This window comes from Hemibagrus wyckioides, linkage group LG25, assembly GCF_019097595.1.
Source record: "Hemibagrus wyckioides isolate EC202008001 linkage group LG25, SWU_Hwy_1.0, whole genome shotgun sequence".
Taxonomy (NCBI): domain Eukaryota; kingdom Metazoa; phylum Chordata; class Actinopteri; order Siluriformes; family Bagridae; genus Hemibagrus; species Hemibagrus wyckioides.
Genome location: NC_080734.1, coordinates 2835892 through 2860031, shown reverse-complemented (window position 1 = coordinate 2860031; position 24140 = coordinate 2835892). Strand labels below are relative to the sequence as shown.

At 40.9% G+C, this 24140-nt stretch overlaps 2 protein-coding genes across 3 annotated transcripts in view; one reads left to right on the top strand and one right to left on the bottom strand.

The window, feature by feature from the left end:
- On the top strand, positions 1-6886 carry serpina10a (serpin peptidase inhibitor, clade A (alpha-1 antiproteinase, antitrypsin), member 10a). The gene is made up of 5 exons (XM_058379642.1): positions 1-233; positions 2687-3256; positions 4259-4532; positions 4634-4781; positions 5912-6886. Exons 2-5 carry the CDS (start codon positions 2692-2694, stop codon positions 6098-6100), a joined length of 1176 nt encoding a protein of 391 aa, XP_058235625.1. The 5' UTR covers positions 1-233; positions 2687-2691; the 3' UTR covers positions 6101-6886.
- ppp4r4 (protein phosphatase 4, regulatory subunit 4) overlaps positions 6878-24140 on the bottom strand; it is a 24006-nt gene continuing 6743 nt past the window's right edge. The window contains exons 3-25 of one of the 2 annotated variants that reach the window (XM_058379611.1): positions 22957-23059; positions 22673-22820; positions 20813-20886; positions 20572-20678; positions 19928-20035; positions 18768-18889; positions 18364-18486; positions 16948-17111; positions 15781-15900; positions 15124-15201; positions 13606-13689; positions 13165-13344; positions 12941-13046; positions 12020-12167; positions 11764-11908; positions 11647-11685; positions 11231-11302; positions 10837-10900; positions 10121-10201; positions 9952-10042; positions 8722-8783; positions 8217-8379; positions 6878-7193 (exon numbers count right to left, since the gene is read on the bottom strand). In XM_058379611.1, the coding sequence (XP_058235594.1) occupies positions 7148-7193; positions 8217-8379; positions 8722-8783; positions 9952-10042; positions 10121-10201; positions 10837-10900; positions 11231-11302; positions 11647-11685; positions 11764-11908; positions 12020-12167; positions 12941-13046; positions 13165-13344; positions 13606-13689; positions 15124-15201; positions 15781-15900; positions 16948-17111; positions 18364-18486; positions 18768-18889; positions 19928-20035; positions 20572-20678; positions 20813-20886; positions 22673-22820; positions 22957-23059 (2428 nt within the window). In that variant the 3' untranslated portion in view covers positions 6878-7147. Of the gene's footprint in view, positions 7194-8216; positions 8380-8721; positions 8784-9951; positions 10043-10120; positions 10202-10836; positions 10901-11230; positions 11303-11646; positions 11686-11763; positions 11909-12019; positions 12168-12940; positions 13047-13164; positions 13348-13605; positions 13690-15123; positions 15202-15780; positions 15901-16947; positions 17112-18363; positions 18487-18767; positions 18890-19927; positions 20036-20571; positions 20679-20812; positions 20887-22672; positions 22821-22956; positions 23060-24140 lie in introns of both variants that reach the window. The other variant, XM_058379610.1, reaches the window with a different exon arrangement.

Sequence of the window (24140 nt, the reverse complement as noted above, 5' to 3'; positions counted from 1 at the left end):
GTGTAGACAGATGAAGGCTTTAATCCTGAGGGTTGTGTAAGAGGGAGTGTGTGTGTGTGTGTGTGTGTGTGTGTGTGTTGGTGAATCTACACACACAGTGTGTGCATTACACACCGAGCTGCTGAGGATCAGGCTCTAATCCGCGACTTCTCTCCTTCTGCTTCAGGATTATTGGACAGAAACACTGCTAAAAACATTGGGCTTTTTCCCTCTGCTGGAAGATCATCTGGACTGTGAGTATCCCCTGATCCTGAGACCTGAGATGCTGCTTTATTATCATGCACCTAAGCGGAAATTCACACGCAAGATTATTTCCCGAGCTGCGGGTTTAAATCGAACAGAAATGTGTGCAGTGCGTGTCATTTTACGCATCCGGGGGTCACGTCTTATTATTGCTTTACCATTAACAATAATCTTAAATAAGAATGATATAAAAAGCAGGGAACGCACACAGGCCTGGAAAAGATGCTGTCATCGTAACACACACACACACACACACAAAATAGAAGCCAGGAGTCATATTATTACAAAAAATGATCTAATAGTCAAATCCTTGATGTTCAGAAGACGTTAGAAATAATAATAATAATAATAATAATAATAATAATAATAATAATTGTTATTATAAAGCAATAATAAGGCGTTGTTGTTGCTGTTGTTGTCGTTATTCTCTCAGAATAAAAGGCCAATGTTTATGGGATGGAATAATAAATAAAAGTGTAGGAAATTATCCTCAGACACGGGGATGATGCTTCTTCCTTCTCTTGTTCTTCATACAGACTGAATTTAAAGACTAGATTTTATTTTGAAGGGGTTACTGATCCAGTTTCTTGATAAAGGAAAGAAACAGTGGGGTATCTGTGATGTTCATGATGTAATCTTAGACAAACAATGGGGTATCAGTGACATGTTTAGGATAATACAATAGAAAACTCAGTCATCATTATTATTATTATTATTATTATTATTATTATTATTAATAATAATAATAATAATAATAATAATATAATTATGGCTGTCATGTTGTAAAAGCTTTCCCGATATCATTCTCTCTCACACACACACACACACACACACAGGGTCAGTATTGATCAGGTGTTGTGTGTTATACGTATCTTGCACTTTGCCCATGTAAACTCGTACCTCCAGCCTGCTCCCAGTTACACTGCAGGTTATCTTCCAGCACTGTGTTTACTTTATCTCATCCTCTTACACTAAATTACACTGAAATGTACACACTGATAACAACTCACTGCTCAGGAACTCAGACACAGATTTTTTCAGTAGAAGCTTTCTCTTATAGTGCACAGTAATCTGAAGAAATGACTCACAACATGATAATAGAATGCTGGCTTTGCTCTGGATATCAGCTAAAAAGAGCAATTTATTTAACAGGAATAAGAATTAAATCTACTGTACACACCAAAATATTCATTTCAATTAAAAAAATTTAATTTCAGTAATATTTATAGGTACAAAATATGTAAATAAATAAATAAATAAATAAATAAATAATACTAATATTATTAATATTAATATAAATGCTATATTTTTATGCTTTTAAAAATAATTTTAAAAAATTATATTATTATAATTATTATTTTATATATATGTAAAATTTAAAAAATAAAATTATTTGAAAAATAAATTTTTAATTTTATATTATTTTCTTATTATATATATATATATATATATATATATATATATATATATATATATATATATATATATATAATAAAATATTATATATTTTAGAAATAAATTTAAAATTTTTATTTTTTATTTTTCCCGTGTTGAATCACGAATCGTTGAAAAGTTTTCTCCACATGCCGTAACGCTGAAAGATTCTGTTTCTTCAGATTGATGTTATATTAATCCGCCATTTTTCCCACAAACCTGCTCTTTTCCTCAGCTTTCAAACAAACCCTCCTTATAAACTGATTAAAACTCATGATGATGATGATGATGATGATTTCTGTGAAGTGTTTATGTAACATTTAGTTAAGGAGTCTCCATGGTCAGAGCTTTGTAACAGTCAGAGGTGAAGCTGGAATGGTTTCCTCCTGCTAGCAGATGTGATAGAGTGAGGGTCAGTGTGAGGAGTACTAAGAGCTTTGTGGTCAGATGGTGCTGGTCCATTCTTGACTTTGTAGGCCAGCATCAGAGTCAGCGTTTTGAATCTGATGCTACAGGAAGCCAGTGGAGGAGCAGCACTGGGGTGGTCTTGGAGAACTTAGGCAGGATGAAAACAAGCCACACAGCTGCATTTTGGATCATTTGCAGTGGACGAATTGTGTTCAGAGGTAGACCTGACAGTAGAGAGTTGCAGTAGTCCAGTCTCGAAATGACCAGAGACTGAACAAGCAGCCTGTGTGGATAAAAACATCCGAATCCTTGTGATGTAGAGAAGTAACCGACATGATTGTGTGACATTATCAACATGGGAGGAAAAGTACAGTTGATTGTCCAGGGTTACCCCGAGTTTGCGAGGAGTGGACGATCAGAGAGTTGTATAGGAATATCTCAAGACCCTGACCTGGGGATGAGTTGCCTGGATTGATCAGCAGTTCAGTTTTGCTGGGGTTGAGTTTCAGTTGATGAGCCTTCATCTATGCCAGACATGCTGACATTTAATTAGGATTTTTAAATAAATACTATTAAACGTCTGTCTCTCTTTCATGAACAGGAGACATGGAGAAGGTCTGTGTCCTGCTCAGCGTAACCCTCCTCGCCGCAGGTACTCGGGGTCAGACACCGAGCCCGGACACGCAGGAGCTGACTGCCCGGAGTGCAGACTTTGCCACGGCGCTGTACCGCAAGATCGCCAGCATGAGCGATGATAACTTTGCATTCTCACCCTTAGCAGCCTCCCTGAGCCTGGCAACCCTGGCAGCAGGAGCCGAAGACAACACGAGAAAGGAGCTGCTGCAGGCGTTAAACCTGGCTCCTATGGAGAGAGATGGAGAACCCGAGCGGATCCCGACGCTGTTGCAGCAGATGAAGGAAGCTGTGGTTCAGACTTTAGCGACGGCTCTGTTCATCAGCAAGCAAGTCCAGGTCGAGTCCAGTTTCAGCAGCCAGGTGAAGAAGTTCTACAGCGCAGATTTGAAGAGTGTGGAGTTCTCCAACGAGCAGGCCACTAAAGCCAGCATCAGTGAGTACGTCACAGCCAACACTGGGAACAAGATCAGGGAGGTGCTGGACAATGTGAATGCTCAAAACCAGCTCATGCTCATCAGTGCTGCATATTTTACAGGTGAGGATCCATCAGGGTGCTTCTCACTTCCTTTCCAGGGGTTCTGTGTTTCCTGTCTTGATGTTCTAGATCATCTTGCTGAGAATGCTTCAGGACATGATGCAAAAACTACGACTTGGGCTTCTGAGTGAATCTACAGTACAGATGTTCACATATCACCAACGCACCTTGATGTGTGAACATCTGTACTGTAGATTCACTCAGAAGCATTAAGGTTCTATGTAGGACACATCAGAAATGGTTCCAAGCAGAACCCTTTAAAGAAAAGCTCTGAAAAAAATCTGTTCCCTAAAAGTGGGTGCATTGACTGGTTATTTATGCTAAACAAAATTAAAATTTTTCCTCATTGTTTAACCGAGAACCTCTCAGGTGCTCTTCGAGGGTTCTTTAAGAGCGTACTGGAACCAGAAGAACCTTCATCCCTTTAAACATGTTCTGCCTATAACCTGGTTAAAGGAGAAATGCTACATTACTGTACAGTTCAGTATGCTGTAGAATGTTTAAGCATTCCAGTAGAGGGATAACAGAAAAACCCTTGTTCTAAATGTTCTAAATGACAGAGAACCAGGCCAGAACCCTGTTCAGTAGATGGGTTGAAATGGGTTCTTCGAAGTTTCTTTAAAGGTTCAGTGGATGACTAAAAGGTTCAAGTTGAAGACCTTCTAGTAGAGGAACATGCTGTAAGTTCTTAGGATTTTTAAGGGTTCCTGAAGAGGGATAAACAGAGAACCATTATGGGTTCTGAACTTGTAATAGTGTACACCACACTTTTTTGAGCTGCTTCAAAATGTAGGCCTGGCTTCTATAGAACAAGATCAGATCCCCATGCTGCTCTAGGAGATAAGGGAAACTGGGTTCTTTAAAGGTCTACTGGAAAATCAGGAGCACTTACATTCCAAGTTTGCAAGTTCTACACAGACTTTATCACTTGCTCCAGAGGGATAACTGAAGGATCTTTAAGAGTTCTAAGGTTATAGTGTTTGTTGTGTTTTTCCTAACCAGGCCAGTGGAAGCTCCCGTTTAACTCCAGCTTCACCCAGGAGGAACGGTTCTATGCTGATAAGTACCACATCATCCAGGTGCCCATGATGATCCGCTCTGATAAGTATTACCTGGCATATGACCCGGCTCTGAAGGTGGGCATTCTGAAGCTGCCGTGTGCTGATGGGACTGCCATGCTGCTCCTGCTGCCGGATGAAGATGTAGATTACACGTCTGTGGATGAAGCTCTGACTGCTGAAGTCTTCCTCGGATGGGTGGCAAAGCTAAAGAAGACGTACGTCAGGGTCCAGCTGATTTCTATAAACTGTAATACATCAACGATTAATTGTGATTGAATAGTAATTGTGTGTTTTTGGTCATGTGATCACTCCACAGGAAGTTAGAGGTCCAGATACCCAGGTTCTCAGTGGAGTACTCTTTCTCCTTGATGAAAAGCCTCCCCAGTCTGGGCTTCACCAAATTCGAGGACAGTAGTGCAGATCTGTCAGGAATCAGCAAAACCTCTGAGCTGAAACTGTCTGAGGTAGAGTATCAGTAACCGGGTAACTGAGGGGCAGCAGTTGGAATTTAATAATTATATACAACAGCTAAAAATTTCTACAGAAACTCTGACCACGCTCACTGAGTCATGCAGAAATGAAGACCATGGCCACAGTTCTTTAAGTTTCTACACACCTGAAATACACTGTACTGGCAAAAGATTTGGGACACCCCTCTAAATCATTGAATTCAGGTGTTGTTTTTCAGGGGTTGGGCTCCGCCCCTTAGTTCCAGTGAAAGGAACTCTTAATGTTTTAGCTTCATACTAAGACATTTTGAATTTCATGCTCTTTGTGGGAACAGTTTGGGGATGACCCTTTCCTGTTCCAACATGACTGCACACCAGTGCACAAAGCAAGGTCCATAAAGACATGGATGAGAGAGTTTGGTGTGGAGGAACTTGACTGGCCTACACAGAGTCCTGACCTCAACCCCAACCCCACCTTTGGGATGAATTAGAGTGGAGACTGTGAGCCAGACCAAAACTGGGACGTCTGCCTTTACATGCACATGAATGTAATATGGAGTTGTCCCACCCTTTGAAGCTATAACAGCCTCAACTCTTCTGGGAAGGCTTTCCACAAGGTTTAGGAGTGTGTTTATGGGAATTTTTGACCATTCTTCTAGAAGCGCATTTGTGAGGTCAGGCACTGATGTTGGACGAGAAGGTCTGGCTCGTAGTCTCCACTTTAATTCATCTCAAAGGTATTCTGTGGTGTTGTGGTCAGGACTCTGTGCAGGCCAGTCAAGTTCCTCCACAGCAAACTAAGGGACTGAGCCCAACCCCTGAAAAACAACACCTGAACTCACCTGATCTCATGTCCCAAAACTTTTGGCAATATAGTGTATGTATTAATTAAAAAGGGTCACTGGTGGCTCTAGTGGTTAAGGTTCTGAGTTGTTGATCGGAAGATTGAAGTTCAAGACCCAGCACCACCAAGCTGCCACTGTTGGGCCCTTGAGCAAGGCCCTTAACCCTCCCTGCTCCATGGGTGCTGTACCATAGCTGCCCCTGCGGTCTGACCACTTCTTCTGAACATAAAATAGAAATCTTAGCTAATGTAATGTGATATTCTGAAGCTGGTATGATGTTCATGTCTTTACTAATTGCAGGCACTGCAGAAGGTCCTGGTGGAAGTGGATGAGCAAGGAGGCTCGGCTGCCCCGTCCTCCTCCAGTATCTTCATGGACACTCTTCCTCCGAGGCTCACCTTCAATCGGCCTTTCCTGTTCCTCGTCTATCACGAGGCCACCAAGAGCCTGCTGCATATGGGCCGTGTAATCGACCCCACTAAGAAGTAGCCGTGTTCGTGTTCATGCTTCACCTAAAACATATTTAGCAAACGCTTTCTTCTGTGCACTGATTAGCGTTCCTGGAATCTGCGTTGTACCAAAGCTGTATGTAATGTACGTAATGGAATATGGTAAACACTTATCTACATGCAGTAATGAATCGTTATAAACAGAAATATTTACTCATCAAGCTATAAACCTTATAGATTACTACCTAATTCTCCTGGATTAAAGTCATTATTACCTTCTGAATCCTGGATTCTGATTGGTCAGAATGTAGCAGCAGCTTTTATATTAATGTGGCGTTCAAATATGTTACGGTTTCTATAGCAACGGCTCACGCACAGGTGGTTGATCTATATAAATTGATAAAATTCTGTAAGGAGATGTTTATGGAACTTTTATGGACGGAGTCTCCAGTGTCAGTGCTTTGTAGTTTTCTTACCGTTTTCAGGAAAACAAATATTTGCACAATTCTCCAACAATTCATAAAGAAAGAGTTCAGAAACTTCAGGAAGTCATGAGTGGTGTTCACCATGGGCTTTATTGTTTGGGTTCTGTGTTGTGACGTGAATCACTCGGGTGCTTTAAAGCACCAGGAATAATCTCACTGGTGGAAATGGAGAGTCCCAGAACTCCTAAAGGTGGTGCTCAGTCATAAAAATACACACTTTTATCCTAGCAAGTGGGAAAATATTATAAAACAAAGATTCTGCAAAGCATGCTATAATACAAAAAGAAAAAACAAATCAAAATAAATGACTCAATAAATAAAATACATCATATTACCTATTACTCTTTCTCTCTCTCTCTCTTTTTTTTTTGGACAAATGGTACAAGTTTTGGTGTGGAATAAGGCAGAGATGGATCGATGTTTACTTGTGAGTAGAATTCTGGTGCCTCTGTTTCCTCCTCCACAGCCTGAGCGTGTGAGAGTTCAGCTGCTTTTGCTCCAGAGGAGGAATGAGGGATGGACACAGTGTCCTGAAGATGACCGGATCACCGTTTGGTTCTCCTTCAGGCTCCGTGTCAGAGTCCCCTCACCTGAGTGGTACATCACTCCCTTCCTGACTGCATGCCAAACGAGTTGGATTTCCTTTGTCTAAAACACAGCGAGGAAAAAAATTAAAATTTGTAACACTTCTACGAGGCGACAGGTCTTACAATATTTCATAATACCAGTGTTAGCTTAACTCAAAGCAAAATTCGAAGACAAGTTATCTCCACTGCATTACACTGAACAACAAAACCGGTAAAATAGTCTGATTTATACAGAGCCGCATGCAGAATATTCACACCCCACATTCTGTACTGTTAGATCATGGAAATTAAATGGATCTAAGAACTAGTTTTGTTTGCCATCAGCACTCAGTTAATTAGCAGAGTATAGAGTCATGTGACCTTGATACTGTATAAATACTGGACACTCTGAGGGATGATGTGAGGCATGGTGGTGGTGGCATCATACTCAGAATCATGCCTAAACTATCTGTTTATAGATTAGAAGCTAACTTACACCTTAAACAGTCATTAAACATACACAATTTTTATAATATTAATATTTAGTTTATTTATATTGACTACACCCATCTAAACCTGCAGAAACTCTGACCACGCCCCTTATCCATTACAGCAGATACTCTAACTACAACCATTCATGCCCATCCATTTCACTAGAAACTTAGGCCACACCCATCCACTCATGCAGAAAGTTTGACCACACCCATCCATTTCTCTAAAAACTTAACCAAGCCCAACCATTCCTGTAAAAACTCCCATCCAACTGCCCATCCATTTCTCTAGAAACTTAACCCCACCCATCTACCCATACAAAGATTCTGACCATGCCCATCCATTTCTCTAGAAACTTAACCATGCCCATCCACCCCTACAGAAACTCTGACCATGCCCATCTACCCCTGCTCATCTCTGACCACACCCATACACTCCTACTCGACCTCTGACCACGCTCATCCACTCCTACTCAACCCTCTGACCACACCCATCCACTCCTACTAAACTTCTGACTACGCCCACTCCTAACATGCCCGAGATTAGATGAGTTAGAACCTGCTGAACCTTCTGAACGTATTGAGTGTAACTGATCGACAGAACTCAGACCTACATGGAGAGTTTTCTGGACTGTGTGTCTTTGCTGCTGTTGCTGCGATGCTCTACAGAGCTGCTCGTGTTGCTGCGGATCAGCACAGGCATGGACGAGGTGGAGGGAGTCTGGGACAGCGACGTGGATGAGGACCCCACGAAATGATGGGGTCTCAGGGCATCATCTAGGACAGTGAGAGAGAGAGAGAGAGAGAGAGAGAGAGGTGCAGACATTGTGGAAGGTGAACATGGGTTCTCCTGAATACTGCCTAGAAGTTATTCGATAAGAGATTCTAGAAAAGATTTTATTCTTCAGTAGACTTCAGAGATTATCTTCCCTAGGGGCACTTTTCAAGGTACAAACATAAAGCTTAAGCATTAAAAATATACCTAAAAGTACCAAAGAAACACTGGTGTATAATATAATATACAACAGTTACTAGGTTCTCATTTTAGTAAACATGTATTAACAGATATAAGATCATGGGTTACACACGGGTGGGTGGTGGTGGGGTGTTCGTAATTACCATTAATTGTTATTATGGAGCTCTTCCCTGATCCAGGGCAACTTCCTGATTCCTTCACTTTTCTGAGGAACAGTACAGAGGGTTAATGCAGTGTGTGTGGAACATAACGAGACATTAATTACTGTCTTTAAGGCAATCAGACATTACAGCAGTGTTCATGGTCACGTTGAACTGTAGTAATGATATGATGGCATCGGGTTTCCTTTTGTTCCTTTTGTTTTGTTCCGCCTGAATCATAGCAACTATGAATAAAGCTTCAGGCTCCACCCACTTCCCAGCACGTCCTGCTATATATCTCTGAAAAGATTGTTTTCTGATAGACTGTATGTCAGGTTATGCATCATTACCCATTAATAATTCCTTTTTAAACCTTTAAAAAGCTTATGAAGCACATTATATCAGTTTATGAGCTGGATTCATGACACTTTACCTGTTCAGACTCAATCCTAATTATTACAGTATTACAGAGGAATTAAATGTCTCAAAATGTTCATTATTGTTGACTTGATACTAAAAAAATAGGGTAAAAATGATACAAGAGCACAGTGTTTTCCTGATAAAACAATGATTAAACGACTTTCAAGCAAACTGTCATGTACAGACTCCAAATCGAGAATTTTTGCCGGCGACTATCATTAAAAAACTCAGCAATATTCTGGAGGGACTGAGAAAATACATAAGAATATCAGCATCGCCTGCAAAGTCTTGCCTTAAGGGGTGTGACACTAAATAACCCTGCTGTAAAGTGTTAATGTGGAAGACAAATGATACTGTCAGGATAAAAGAAAAGATTTTTTTTCTGGCACTTCTATGATCATCAGCAGCATGGAAGAGGAAATGACAGAGTGAGGAAGTGAGAGTGTGAGGAAGTGAGAGAGTAAAGAAGTGACAAAGTGAGAAAGTGAGAGACTAAGGAAGTGAGAGAGTAAGGAAGTGAGAGAGTGAGGAAGTCACAGTGTGAAGAAGTGAGTGTGGAAGTGAGGAAGTGATGGTTTGAGGAAGTGACAGAGTGAGGAAGTGAGAGAGCAAGGAAGTGAGAGTGAGGAAGTGACAGAGTGAGGAGGTGACGGTGTAAAGAAGTGACAGAGTGAGGAAGTGAGAGTGAGGTAATGAGAGAGCAAGGAAGTGACAGAGTAAGGAAGTGACAGAGTGAGGAAGTGAGAGTGAGGTAATGAGAGAGCAAGGAAGTGACAGAGCAAGGAAGTGACAGAGTGAGGAAGTTCTACTCACAGGGTTTTATCAGAGTTGGACATTTTGGGAGTGTTCGGGTGGCTACTGAGGGAACGGCTGCGAGCTAGTTTGGCTCTCCGCATCTCCTTACCTGTAATCATCATCATCATCATCATCATCATCACAACATTCAACACAACATGCTCCTTCCTTCAGAGCTCACACTAACCAGCAGATGTGGAGAGAGTGGCTCCAGATGTGGACCCTGACATGCCTTTGGTAGCAGACAGTCCTGCTTTGCTGTCTCGTCCTGTACGGAAGATCAGAGCGTCACTCTTACACCGTATACATGCGCTATCGTTGCCATAGCAACAGCTCATTCAGATTAACTTCTACAGCAGACGCTCCAGGTGAATGGATTAAAAGCCTTGTGCACTGGGTGATGTGCTGAAGTTGTCTGTAAGGAATCATGTGTTTATGTGACGTTTAGGGAAGGAGGCTCCAGCGTCAGAGAAGATTTCCGGCAACTTCTTTGGGGTTACTTGGAAACCTGACATGCTGCAGCTGTTTTGGTCTTATCAACTCCAACACAGAATAAAGGGTCAGGTGAGTGAATGAGTGTTTATAGCTGCTATAACGTAAGCGAGAAGAAGAACCATCTTTGTTCATGATGTTCAACAACATTCAGTGTGACTTTAAATTTGTTTTTGACGAATAAAAAATAGCAGGGGAAGTGAAAAAAATAGCAGGGGAAGTGAAAAAAAAGCTTCAGGATGTGGTTTTATAGTAATATAACGAACCTGCACATGGTAACAGTAGCTCAGCTTCATCACACCATCCTGTCGTCCATTATTTTACTATACCAGCATGGCCATGAGTTATAGAAAGACATCATAAAGGAGAGTTTCCTTAACACTGATCCTCAATTAGATGTTTGTTACCTACTCTTTTTTTCACTGTGCTTCTCTCCGGTCAGTTTGGCTTCACTCTGCTGTCGTTCCAGCATCTCCTGAGGATTACACCAAAAAATAACACTGTCCACTAACACACGACAATGTCCGACTGATATCCTGAGAACATTTATTTCTATACATGAAGAGAAATATTAATATAAAGAAATAAATATATATTTGTATCTAAAGTTTTACATTTTGCCTAAAAATGTTATTGATATATTATTGGTGTCAATGTTACTGATGTTATTGATATATTATTGGTGTCAATGTTACTGATGTTATTGACATATTATTGGTGGCTAAATAAGATTTGGGTGACTGCTTACTTCATCTGTAAGACTTATCACACAACCCTGTCCAGCAAGCTTGTACTGATCTCTCACCATTTCCAGCAGTAAAGTCTCCTCCTTCTCCTTCTTCTGGTCCAGTAGGTCTCTTTCATGCCTTTTATGATACTGACAGAGTGAAACATAGTCTAAGCTGTCATACCATATCACACCATATCACACCATATCACACCATATCACATCATATCATATCACATCACATCACATCACATCATATCATATCATATCATATCATATCATATCATATCATATCATATCATATCATATCATATCATATCACATCATATCATATCACACCATATCACATCATATCATATCATATCATATCATATCATATCATATCATATCATATCATATCATATCATATCATATCATATATCATATCATATCATGAGACTTACACAACACTATCTGATAAAGCTAGAACAGGTTAGAAAGGAAAAAATAAATACCGGTTCTGTGATGTCCATTTTGTCCAACTCCAGAACTGTCTAAGAAAAAGAAATGTTTTTTTAGAACATAATTATTTCCAGCTAATTAAGAGAGCAGTAAGTGAGAACGTGTCTCACCTTTCGCACGGTGGCTACGACGTCCTTGTCCTTCTCACGACAGAGCAGTTTTCTTACACAGAACTCCAGCTGCTGAAGCAGATGTTTATCAGCAGGGAGCCGGATAGTGGACCTGAGCCTGGGCAGCATGTAGCACAGTTTATACCTGCACACGGACAGTCACATACGGACGCTTTAACCCTGGCTCTGGGAAATATGAACATGCTGTGGAGAGAGTTGTGTATGTACAGATGTGTGATAGAGATGTAGAGGTCACCTGACGTTAGCCACGGGGTCGGTAATGAGCTCCAGCGCCTGCAGGAGGAAGTGCTTACAGAAGTAGGATTTAGAGAAGAGGTCTATAGCGATGTCACACAGGTCCAGAAACCGTAAGCGGTTCCAGTAACTCCGCCCTTGAGCAAGCTCTTAAATAAGAAATAAATTAAATGTTATTTTTTATTTATTTATAAAACACAGCAATCACAGCATTAGCAGACATGATTTTATAGCATTATTTTGTGGTCAGTATTTATACATTTATATTCTAATAAAAAATATATTAATAATATTATATTATATTATATTATATTATATTATATTATATTATATTATATTATATTATATTATATTATATTAATATTATGGACATTATATTATAGTATAGACCATATTAGCATTAGCAGATTTTATAGTTAATATGTAAGAATTAATATTCTAATAAAAGTAAAAAAAATACATAAATAAATATAATTCACAAATATAATATACATGTTTTGTCATTAAATTGTAATAATAATAATAATAATAATAATAATAATAATAATAAGATATACTAACAATCTATATGCAACTCAAATATGGACAAAGTATTATCTATGGATTATAAAATAAAAATGATCAAATGCTATTAAGATTAAAACTTTTCACCTTTTGATGAATGTTAATTATGTTCAATTTCAATTCATTTTATTTGTATAGCGCGTTTAATAATGGGCAACTTATGAGAAGAAGTTTAGAAACATAGAAAAAAAATTAAAGTTTAAAGTGACTATTTTATCCCTAATGAGAAGCCTGAGGTTACAGTGGTAAGGAAAACCTCTCCTGAGATGATGTGAGGAAGAAACCTTGAGAGGAACCAGGCTCAGAACATCATCCTCATCTGGGTGACACTTATGACGGAGGTGTAAATCTCTCTCACCCTGTATTATTTTGCTGATGATCTCCTGTCTCTGCTCCTGCTTGCGGTTGTAGCGCAGAAACACACACAGGGTCCGGGCAGCTTCCCTCTGCACCGGTAACACGTTCTACACACACACACACACACACACACACACAGAGGAGGGAAAAACAGGTTAACTCTAATGAAAGTTGTGTCAGGTGTGTGTGTCTGTGTGTGTGTGTGTGAGTATGTGTGTGTCTCACATTAGTGGTGATGATGCTGAACATCCTCTGCAGGAAGCGGAAGTAGATGTGGTCTCCGGAGATGACTCGGGGCAGACAGGAGTAACGCTGCAGCAGCTTCTCATGGACACGCCAGCGCAGTGAGGACGCCGCCTTCTGCTCAGCTCCCACCAGCGCAGGAACCAGGTCAGGAATGTTCACCTGCTGAGGGGAGCCATGCGGTTGGATGAGAAAAAAATCATTGCATACATCAGGAGGATATAATACACATATTACTAGTAGTAGCAGTAGTAGAGGAGGAGGAGGAGGAGGAGGAGGAGGAGGAAGAGTTGTCTTTGTAGTAGTAGTTTTTATAGAGTTAGAAGGATGAAGAATAGCTTTACTAGTAGAAGAAGAAGTAGTAGTATTATATAATTCATATAATATGTAGTAACACACACACACACACAAGAGTAGAGGTACCTTGCTCTCAGGTCCTGCTCCCTCTCCCCTGGATGTTGCCAGCTCAAGTGTCTCCTGGAGATGATTGAGTAAAGCATCCAGTACCTGCAAACAAACACCACAGACCCGAACTCAGACAGAGAAACTCACAAAGAGACATAGACTCAGGAAGAGGTTGAGACAGAGACTTATACAGAGGCTTAGACAGAAACTCAGAGACTCAGACAGAGGCCCAGACATAGACTCAGACTGAGGTTAAGACAGAGACTTAGACAAACACACAAAGATTCAGACAGAGTTCAAAACAGAGGTTTAGACAGAAACTCAGACAGACATTACAACAGAGACTCAGACAGACATTCAGACAAAGACACAGACAGACATTCAGACAGAAATTCAGACAGAGACTTAGACAGACACTCAAACAGAGACTCAGACAGACATTACAACAGAGACTCAGACAGACATTCAGACAAAGATGCAGACAGACATTCAAACAGAAATTCAGACAGAGACTCTGACAGACACTCAAACAGACATTCAGACAGACATTCAGACAAACACTAAGACAGACATTCAGACAAACACTCAGACAGACATTCAGACAGACATTCAGACTGACACTCAGACAGACATTCAGACAAACACTCAGACAGACATTCAGACAGACATTCAGACTGACACTCAGACTGACATTCAGACTGACATTCAGACAGACATTCAGACAAAGACTCAGACAGACATTCAGACACTCAGACAGACATTCAGACAGAGACTCAGACAGACATTCAGACAGACATTCAGACAAAGACTCGGACAGACATTCAGACAAACATTCAGACAAACATTCAGGCAAACATTGAGACAGACATTCAGACAGACATTCAGACAAAGACTCAGACAGACATTCAGACAGACACTCAGACAGACATTCAGACAGACATTCAGACAGACATTCAGACAGACATTCAGACAGACATTCAGACAGACATTCAGACAAAGACTCAGACAGACACTCAGACAATGACACAGACTCAGACAGACACTCAGACAGACACTCAGACAGACACTCAGAGAAACATTCAGACAGACATTCAGACAGAGACTCAGACAGACACTCAGACAAAGTCTCAGACACAGACTTAGATATAGACTCAGAAAGTTGAGATAGGTTGAGACAAAGCTTCAGACAGAAACTTAGACAGACATTCAGACAAATGTTCAGACAGAGACTCAGACAGAGACTCTATAATAGGAGCATGTTAAAGTAAGATGTTCAACCCCAGTTCAGTTCTGCAGTACGGAAGTGTGTGAGAATATAAATGACTCTAGTGTTAAATTGTCACAGACTCAGTGGTCATTTCAGCGTCAGTGGGTGTGAGTGTCATCACACACCATGTGGTAGAGGATAGACAGCAGTGAATCTCACACACACACACACACACACACACACTGTTTCAATCCACCCACGCATAACAGTATGAACAGAAACATGTGTCTTACAAGACACACACACACACACAGACACACAGGTACCACCTCTAATGAGTCATCCTGCAGTAAGGTGATCAGCTCTTTGTGTACATAATGCACATTCGGACCCAGCAGTTTCACCACCTGAGAAAAAGAGAGAGAGTAGAGTTCTGTTATAACCTTTACACACTGTGTGTGTGTGTGTGTGTGTGTGTGTGTGGTAATTACATCTAAAATCCCCCAGCATGGCATGTGTGAATGGTCAGTAGAGTCAGTTCATGACTCATTGCAGGTTTAATGTAAACACTCATGCAGCAGTTCATTGTTGCCATGGCGACACCATCATACATCTATAGCAGTAAGCTGTGAATATGACTACATGCTGATGACCTGAGTTGAAAAAATTCACTACTTGTAATACTTTGAGTATTTTTAGTCACCTTTTAAGAACAATTCTGAAAACTGTGACTGCGTTTCAGTGTGGTATGACTGCGACACTGCGATGAACGAGAAACACTGTGCATCTTATAGTAGGTTAGCATTTGTCTGGTAAGCTAATTAGCTATCGTTAACAGAAGTATTTCAGAAACCATGAAACAGAATGTTCCAAATCGCTGCTAAACATAATACTTAACACCAGCTTGTTATCTAGCTAATCTTTCCAGCTATGAGATATGTGAGGTTTGTGTGAAAGTAAAACCGCCCGGAAGTACGATTCAGTACCTCGTGGAACCCCTCGGCAGCCGTGCGCCGCACCGAGATCTCAGGGTCGTGGCACAGGCTGGAGAAGGTCCGGTACAGCTCAGACAGGAAGTGGTTTGGGTCAGCGAACAACACCATGGCCTGTGGACAGAGTGAGGGATTAAGAGATGGTAATCATAACAACGTACTACAATGTTGTTTAGGGTCAAATGAGTGGACCTGAGAGCTGGAACAAGGTGTCTTTATTTGTCACATATACATTACTGCACAGTGAAATTCATTCTTCACATATCCCATCCTTGGGGGTTGGGGTCAGAGCGCAGGGTCAGCCATGATGCAGCTCAAGGGTCCAACAGTGGCAGCTTGGCAGTGCTGGGGCTTGAACCCTGATCTTTCAACAACCCAGAGCCTTAACCACTTAAGCTACCACCACCCTAAGCTACAGTATGCCAGAAATATTCATTTTTTGTGTGATTTATCTAGAATAAAAATATGCATTTACATCTCTGGGATACAATTGATTTTACTAATCAGACGAATTAAGCTAACTAAAAAAAATTGAATTTGAGGTTAAACTGCATTAGAAGGGCTTCCCTTTGCTGCCAGTGAACTTTGCTAGCCGCTTCTTGCTAGCTTGCATGATGGAGCAGAAAGCCTTTACAGAGTGAAGCTTTTCAAAAAAGGAACAACAGACAGGCATGACTGCCCGGTGTCCACAAAGTTTTAGCCTTATTGTGTATAACTGAACTACTTTGTAACTATAAACAGATAAAAATAAGCTAGTTACCAAATAACCGAATGTTTTTTCCTCACTGAAGCTCCCTGTGTGTGTGTGACATCAGCCTTATTCTGATCTTTAAGTACAGCTCTGAGGTCAATCGTGCTTCAGCGGTGCAGACGGTGCAGATACGGGTTTCATTTCCTCTCATGAGCTTGCAGATCAAGGCATCCTCGCTCGCAGCAGGTCTCTCTGCACTCCTTCTGCATGTTTTCAGAAAAGTGTTGCTTTTAAGTTTTGCTGAGATGAAGGGGAAGAGGATATGAAGCCGTGCTCTAAATCGGGCTTCAGAGACGGGAGCGGATGCTCAATGGTGTCTTGTTGTGAACTCTGTATTATTTGGTGTTAAATCTGTATTTCCTGAGCTTTCATTAAGCCTGTGAGATGTCAGGGCTTCGTGTCTCACTCACCGGGAAATTGTAGGCGCAGTTCCGGCGCACCAGTGCGTACTTGTTCTCCAGCTCCAGAGGGTAAGGTTGGCTCTCGCAGTGGCCATTCTCGTGCTGAAGTCCAAGGCAGCACAGCTTCTTGTAGAACTCCAGGAACCAGAGGTGCTGCTCGTCTGTGAAAGACGCTGTGTGGAGAGACAGAGATCTGTATAAAGTCTGTATAAAGTGCTGGTGTGTAAGCAAAGACAGAAGGGGAATTAATGAAGGCTCAGAGCTTTTAAAACAGAATGCAAGCTCATGGTGGCTGGCTTTAGTACAGAGAACGTTTGGGGAGGAAGTCTGAGCTCTGAGGTAACATTATGAGGCTTACGCAAGTCCATTTTCTGGATGCAACATTCAGATCAGTGAAATTATAATCTGTTCTGAAATATTTTAGATCGTATAGTTTAAGATCTATGAATAGATTTGTTTTAAATAAACCTATGTTTAACAGTGGGAGGAAATCTTCCTCTTCCTCGTCCTCCTCCTCATCATCATATACTTGTCTAGTTCTTCTTGCCCTTTCATATCATGATATATTCTATTATGTCCTAACAACATTAAATTGCAAACAGGAAGCATTTCCTCATTTTTACAGTATAAAAGTATTTTTTATCATTTTGAGTTTAAGGAAAACACCCTGAGAGAGAAATCGAAAGCTTGTTAAATTTATTCTGCTCTGGAACTTTCATCCTCTTGGATAGATAGATAGATAGATAGATAGATAGACAGACAGACAGACAGACAGACAGACAGACAGACAGACAGACAGATAGATAGATAGATAGATAGATAGATAGATAGATAGATAGATAGATAGATAGATAGATTTTAAATTTCTGGCCTTATCCAGAGTGACTTACATTTTTAACTAAGCAACTGAAGGTTAAGGGCCTTGCTCAGGGGCCCAGCAGTGGTAGCTTAGTGCACAACCTTCTAATCATTAGTCCACCACTGTAACCACTAAGCTACCACATCCCCCCTTGAGACATCCCACATCCCATCTTGAGACTTTACAAGATGAGCTAGGAGGGTGCACAAACTTTTGCACATGCCACTTTTCAGTCTTTTAAATTGCAGCAAATAAATACTAAATGTGTATCAAACAAAAAAAGAAAGAAAAACACACACACACAATGTGTAAGCTGGCTCCTTATAGCTGTATTAATGTCAGAATCAACAAAACAGGCTTTGATCTATCTATCTGTCTGTCTGTCTGTCTGTCTGTCTGTCTGTCTGTCTGTCTGTCTTCAGTAAAACAATCTTACACAGAGAAAGTATCTGCACTGAATCACACTTTAGCATTAGCATCAGCTCGTTAAATGAAGACAGGTGATAATGGTGTAATTAGCGCTCTGGATCAGGAGCTCAGGTGTGCTGACGGTCAGGAGCGCTCACCTGAGAGGCCGTGACACAGTTTGCCGTACTGGAAGGACAGCGATGCCAGCACGGCCTCATCAGCTTTAAAGCACTTCTCACAGAAAGTCTTCACCAGCGGGAATATAACACGTGTCCTGTCGTCTGTGGAGAAGACGTGAAGAAGCTTTATAGGATTCTATCTGCACTGCGCTTTTAACATTAAACAATTCACAAAGCAGCTCAGAAGGAATCCAGAGGGAGATGTAGAAGTGAGGAGATAAATCCCAAAATACTCTGACTGAGTCAGACCAAAACTTGTGACATTAAATAAAACTGAAACTAAAGGAATCTTAAGCATTATGTAGAAACATGATTTGTGCAGGATGAGAATAATCCTGATCTGAATGGCGTAATAAATAAACAGAAATGTAGTGCAGGCTCACCGCTGTCGAACATCTCCAGGAGGTTGATGATGGTGTCGAAGGCTGCCAGTCTCACGGTGCTGCCCTCATCGCGTGCCAGCTCCACCAACTCCGGCAGCACCACAGCCTTCGTGTGTTCCGGTCTGAGCCACAAAAACACATGTAAAAATGATGTATACGCTTAAAAATATTGAGGTTATTTATAGCACTCAGGGTAGATCCTGCATGCATTCGTAGCACTGCTGGTGCACATCCTGAGCAGAGCTCTGACCGAACATCTGCACCCAACATGGAGTACTGAAAAGTCTAAGATTCTGAAAGATTCAATCAGGGTTAGAGCAGATCACCATGAAAATGAACTGGTGCACTGGTCCACCTTCAGCTAACACCCAGACTAGCGTTTATTAGCTGTAGCATGTAGTAGGAGGAGCTCTGACAGTATGAGAGGAAGCCACACCTCGCTAGTACTCCTGCTTATTCTATACATCTGTATTTCCTTTTGAAAGAGAACAAAGGAGTGTGTAGAAGTGCTAGAGATGTGCAAAAAAAATATCACAATTTCATTATGATATCATCATCTCAGCTGGAAAAGGGAATTAAAGATGAAGGTGCTGATTGGTGTTTATTACTGTATATGATAATTATATTATTATTACAGGTTAAAAAAACGAGTACAAAAAGCTTTGAATCATTTGAATCTGAATGATTTGGATCTGTATCATTTAAATCTGAATCATTTAGATCTGAATCAAATAAATCTGAATCATTAGATCTGAATCATTTGGACCTCAATCATTAGGATCTGAATCATTTGGATGTGTATCATTTAAATCTGAATCATTTAGATCTGAATCAATTAAATCTGAATCATTAGATCTGAATCATTTGGACCTCAATCATTAGAATCTGAATCATTTGGATGTGTATCATTTAAATCTGAATCATTTAGATCTGAATCATTAGATCAGAATCATATGGATCTGAATCATTTGGATCTGAATCATTTTGATTTGAATAATTTCAATCTGAATCATTTGGCTCTGAACCATTCTTGTTTTCATATCAGGTTTATTGAATCAATTATCAGAAAGATTTATCTCTTTTATGTTGCTGCCTCTCTCTCTTTCTCTCTCTCTCTCTCTCTCTCTCTCTTTCTTCCTCTCTCGTATTTATCTTTTTACCCAATTCCCCTGGCGATGTTCTCCAGCTGGCGACACATGCAGGAGCGCACCTCGTACTCCACGTCCTGACACAACGACCTGACCAGAGGCAGCAGGTCCTTCTTCACCCTGCGCAGAGAGCAGAACAGTACAACCGCTCAGTGACACTCAGATTTATAACCCGAGGCCGCTGAATCCTGGATTCTGATTGGTCAGAGAGTGGTGTTGATTAATTCTCTATAACAGCAGCTCTGACAGTAGCTCAGGATGATATTAATGCTGATGTTCTGATACGTTATCGTTACTATAGCAACAGCTCTCACAGGGACCTTCAAGTAAAGAGAGGAACTTGAATCATAGATGATCCAGAACATTAAATATAACTATAAATGGATAAAAAAACAGCTTTAATCAGCTCGTGTATGGATTTTCTGTGAATTATTTAAGATTGCGAAATTAGCAATAATCAAGAAAACATCTGCTGATGACAAACGCTTGGCTTTCATCTGAAATATTATTGAAATATGTAGTTTATTAAAATCATATCAGTCACTGTGTACATAATATCACACCCATGATAGAGTGATTTTTCATCGCTCCTGACAACAATGGATGCGAACCTTCATTCCTCAAACCTTCACGTTTCACACAAACATGAGACTCACACGGATGACTCAAATTTGGCAGCCACCTTCCCCAGGATGCGACAGCTGGCCAGACGAGCCGGAACGGACTGCGAGAGCTGAGCTTTCGAAACCAGTGGGCTCAGAATCTGTGAAGAAGATCACAGCACAGTAGCAGTCACGCCTCAGCGGCTCACTTCTGTGTTCTATATTCAGACAGACAGCAGATCTGGAAGTTGCGACAGTGGGAAAGGAAAGAAGTGAGAAAGAAAGTTCTCGTTACCTCCTGTCTGATGGTTTCCTTCGGTAAAGCGTCGATAGCGGATAACAAAGTCTCGAGCCAAGCGCTGCTGACCACTGTGGGAAGGAGATAGATAGATAGATAGATAGATAGATAGATAGATAGATAGATAGATAGATAGATAGATAGACAGACAGACAGACAGACAGACAGACAGACAGACAGACAGATAGATAGATAGATAGATAGATAGATAGATAGATAGATAGATAGATAGATAGATAGATAGATAGATAGATAAATAAAGCTGAGTCTCAGAGGAAAGAGCAGGACTTGGACAGGATTCACTGTCTTTCTTTCAAGGAAAACAAATCCAGGTGGCGTTTTAATGCGATGCAGAATGACAAGGCATAAATCATTTGAACGCATAAATGCATTAAAAAGTGTCCTCTAAATGCCCCCGGGTTTGGGCCTCCAGCAGAACTTCAGTGCTATTACATTAAAGTCAGAATGAACTTATGTCTTATACTTGTCTAATGGATTATAATCATTTGTGTGTGGGTCTAAATTTGGTAACACAAAGCTCAAGTCACTTTTTTCAGTTAGAACAGTGGTCACTACACACTAACTTCATGCCTCTGGACTGGTCATGTGTGAGATTATACTGTAAGGTGATGTTAAAGAGCATCCAGTGGCAGTGTAACCATCTGCATCCTTTAATCTGAAGTGTAGAGCATGTTATCACTACACATCACACGGATTCAATTCAGTACCTACTGTATTTCAATCATTTTCTCTTGTATTTGATTCAGTACCTCTTGCATTTGATTCAGTACATACTGCATTCGATTCAATGCCTACTACATTTGATTCAGTACCTACTTCATTTGATTCGGTTCCTTTGTGCATTTGATTCAGTACCTACTACATTCAATTCTGTACCTACTGCATTCGATTCAACACCTTCTACATTCGATTCAGTACCTACTGCATTTGATTCAGTACCTCTTGCATTTAATTAAATACCTTCTGCATATGAATCAGTGCATCCTGAATTCAATTCAGTAACACTTGCATTCGATTCTGTACCTACTGCATTCGACTCAGTACCTATAGCATTCAGTTCAGTTTCTACTGCATTTGATTCAGTACCTCTTGCATTTAATTAAATACCTTTTGCATTTGAATCAGTGCATCCTGAATTCGATTCACTAACACTTGCATTTGATTCTGTACCTAGTGCATTCAATTCAGTACCACCTGCATTTGATTCAGTACCTACAACATTCAATTCACTACCTACTGCATTCGATTCAGTACCTACTATATTTGATTCAGTACCTACTTCATTCGATTCAGTACCTACAATATTCAATTCACTACCTACTGCATTCGATTCAGTACCTACTGCATTCAATTCAGTACCTCCTGCATTTGATTCAGTGCCTCTTGCATTTAATTTAGTGCCTTCTTCATTTGAATTAGTGCATCCTGAATTCGATTCAGTAACACTTGCATTTTATTTAGTACCTACAACATTCAATTAACTACCTACTGCATTTGATTCAGTACCACCTGCATTTGATTCAGTACCTACAACATTCAATTCACTACCTACTGCATTTGATTCAGTACCTACTGCATTTGATTCAGTACCAAGAGTATGTACTGAACAGTTTGTGTTTAGTATGAGTATAATCCAGACCCCTTCCATGTAGGCATCGTCATGTAACCAAAAAAAGTTTAAAGTTTGAGCAAGTGAACAGATTCCTCAGGTGCCGTTTCTTGCTAGCATGATCCCAGGATTAGATTAGATATCTAACATAAAAGTATCATTTGTCTGAATGGTCTACAATTCCATGTAACTGTATCTGTTGGAGAAGAACATGCGCTGTCACTGACCTGTGTCCCGGTGGTCTAGGTTGAGGAGGACGATCTGCAGGATGGAGTGTGTGTGCGTCTGGATGAGGACGATGTCGTCCTGGAGGACGGTAAGGAAAGAGCCTGCTGCGGCGAGCTGCATGTCCACTCCGGCCACGTGCAGCACTTCCTGTGACGGAGCGTAGAAGAGACGTTTAGGGCTAGTCACCTTGGCTTATTGCTAGGAGACGCTATGATACGAGTGGATCATGTTCTGATAGTCAGGGCTGAGAAGAATGAAAGGCAGTGGGAGAGGATTTTCCTACCCTGACTTTTGGCACCACTCTTCTGAACGTCTCGGCTGGGTTCTGACGCACCAGGTTTGGCAGGTTCACGATCACGCTGGCTCGCTGGACGTCCTGCCCGGAGCTACACAGGGACAACATTTGACAGTGGAAGAAAAACCTATAACCATGGTTCCATCATCATATACACTATATTGGCAAAAATATTGGGACACCCCTCCATATCATTGAATTCTGGTGTTGTTTTTCAGGGGTTCCAGTGAAAGGAACTCTTAATGCTTCAACTTCTTAATGCTTCAGCTTCATACCAAGACATTTTGGACAATTTCATGCTCTTTGTGGGAACAGTTTGGGGATGACCCCTTCCTGTTCCAACATGACTGCACACCAGTGACCAAAGCAAGGTCCATAAAGACATGGATGAGTGAGTTTGGTGTGGAGGAACTTGACTGGCCTGCACAGAGTCCTGACCTCAACCCCATAGAACACCTTTGGGATGAATTAGAGCAGGGACTGAGAGCCACACCTTCTCGTCCAACATCAGTGCCTGACCTCACAAATGTGTTTCTAGAGGAATGGTCAAAAATTCCCATAAACACACTCCTAAAGCCTTCCCAGAAGAGTTTAAGTTGTTATAGCTGTGCATGTAAAGGCAGACGTCCCAAAACTTTTGGCAATGTAGTGTATAAACTTTGACTTCTCAACAAAAAGGCCACACCCACAAGCATTTCTCCCTCTGCATCTAGAATAATACATTTTTAAAGGCTAAGCACATACATCATGTCTATGGTGTTCAGAACCGGTTCTAGCGTGAGATATATCGTATGTTTATGAACAGAAATGTGTGTACACCACTGTGAAAGGGAAAATAATGTTGAGGTCATTTTGGTGATGGTGATGAGTCCCTGCGCTTCGTCTCTGAGGTATTCATTACCTTTACACTGGCAGCATGTCCTCCAGTGCCCTTTGTTGGCAGAAGGTTATTTAATAACTAAGAATGAGCTGTGTTTGCTGCCAGGTCTGTCAGAGAGAGAGAGAGAGAGAGAGAAGGAGAGAGAGAGAGAGAGAGAGAGAAGGAGAAGCTAATGTGGTCATGGTGTGTGCTTCTTCTCAATACCTGCAGCACCATGGCTCTGTTCTGGACGAGTGACCACAGGAGGTGCAGAGTGACTTCATTTCATAACACACACACACACACACACACA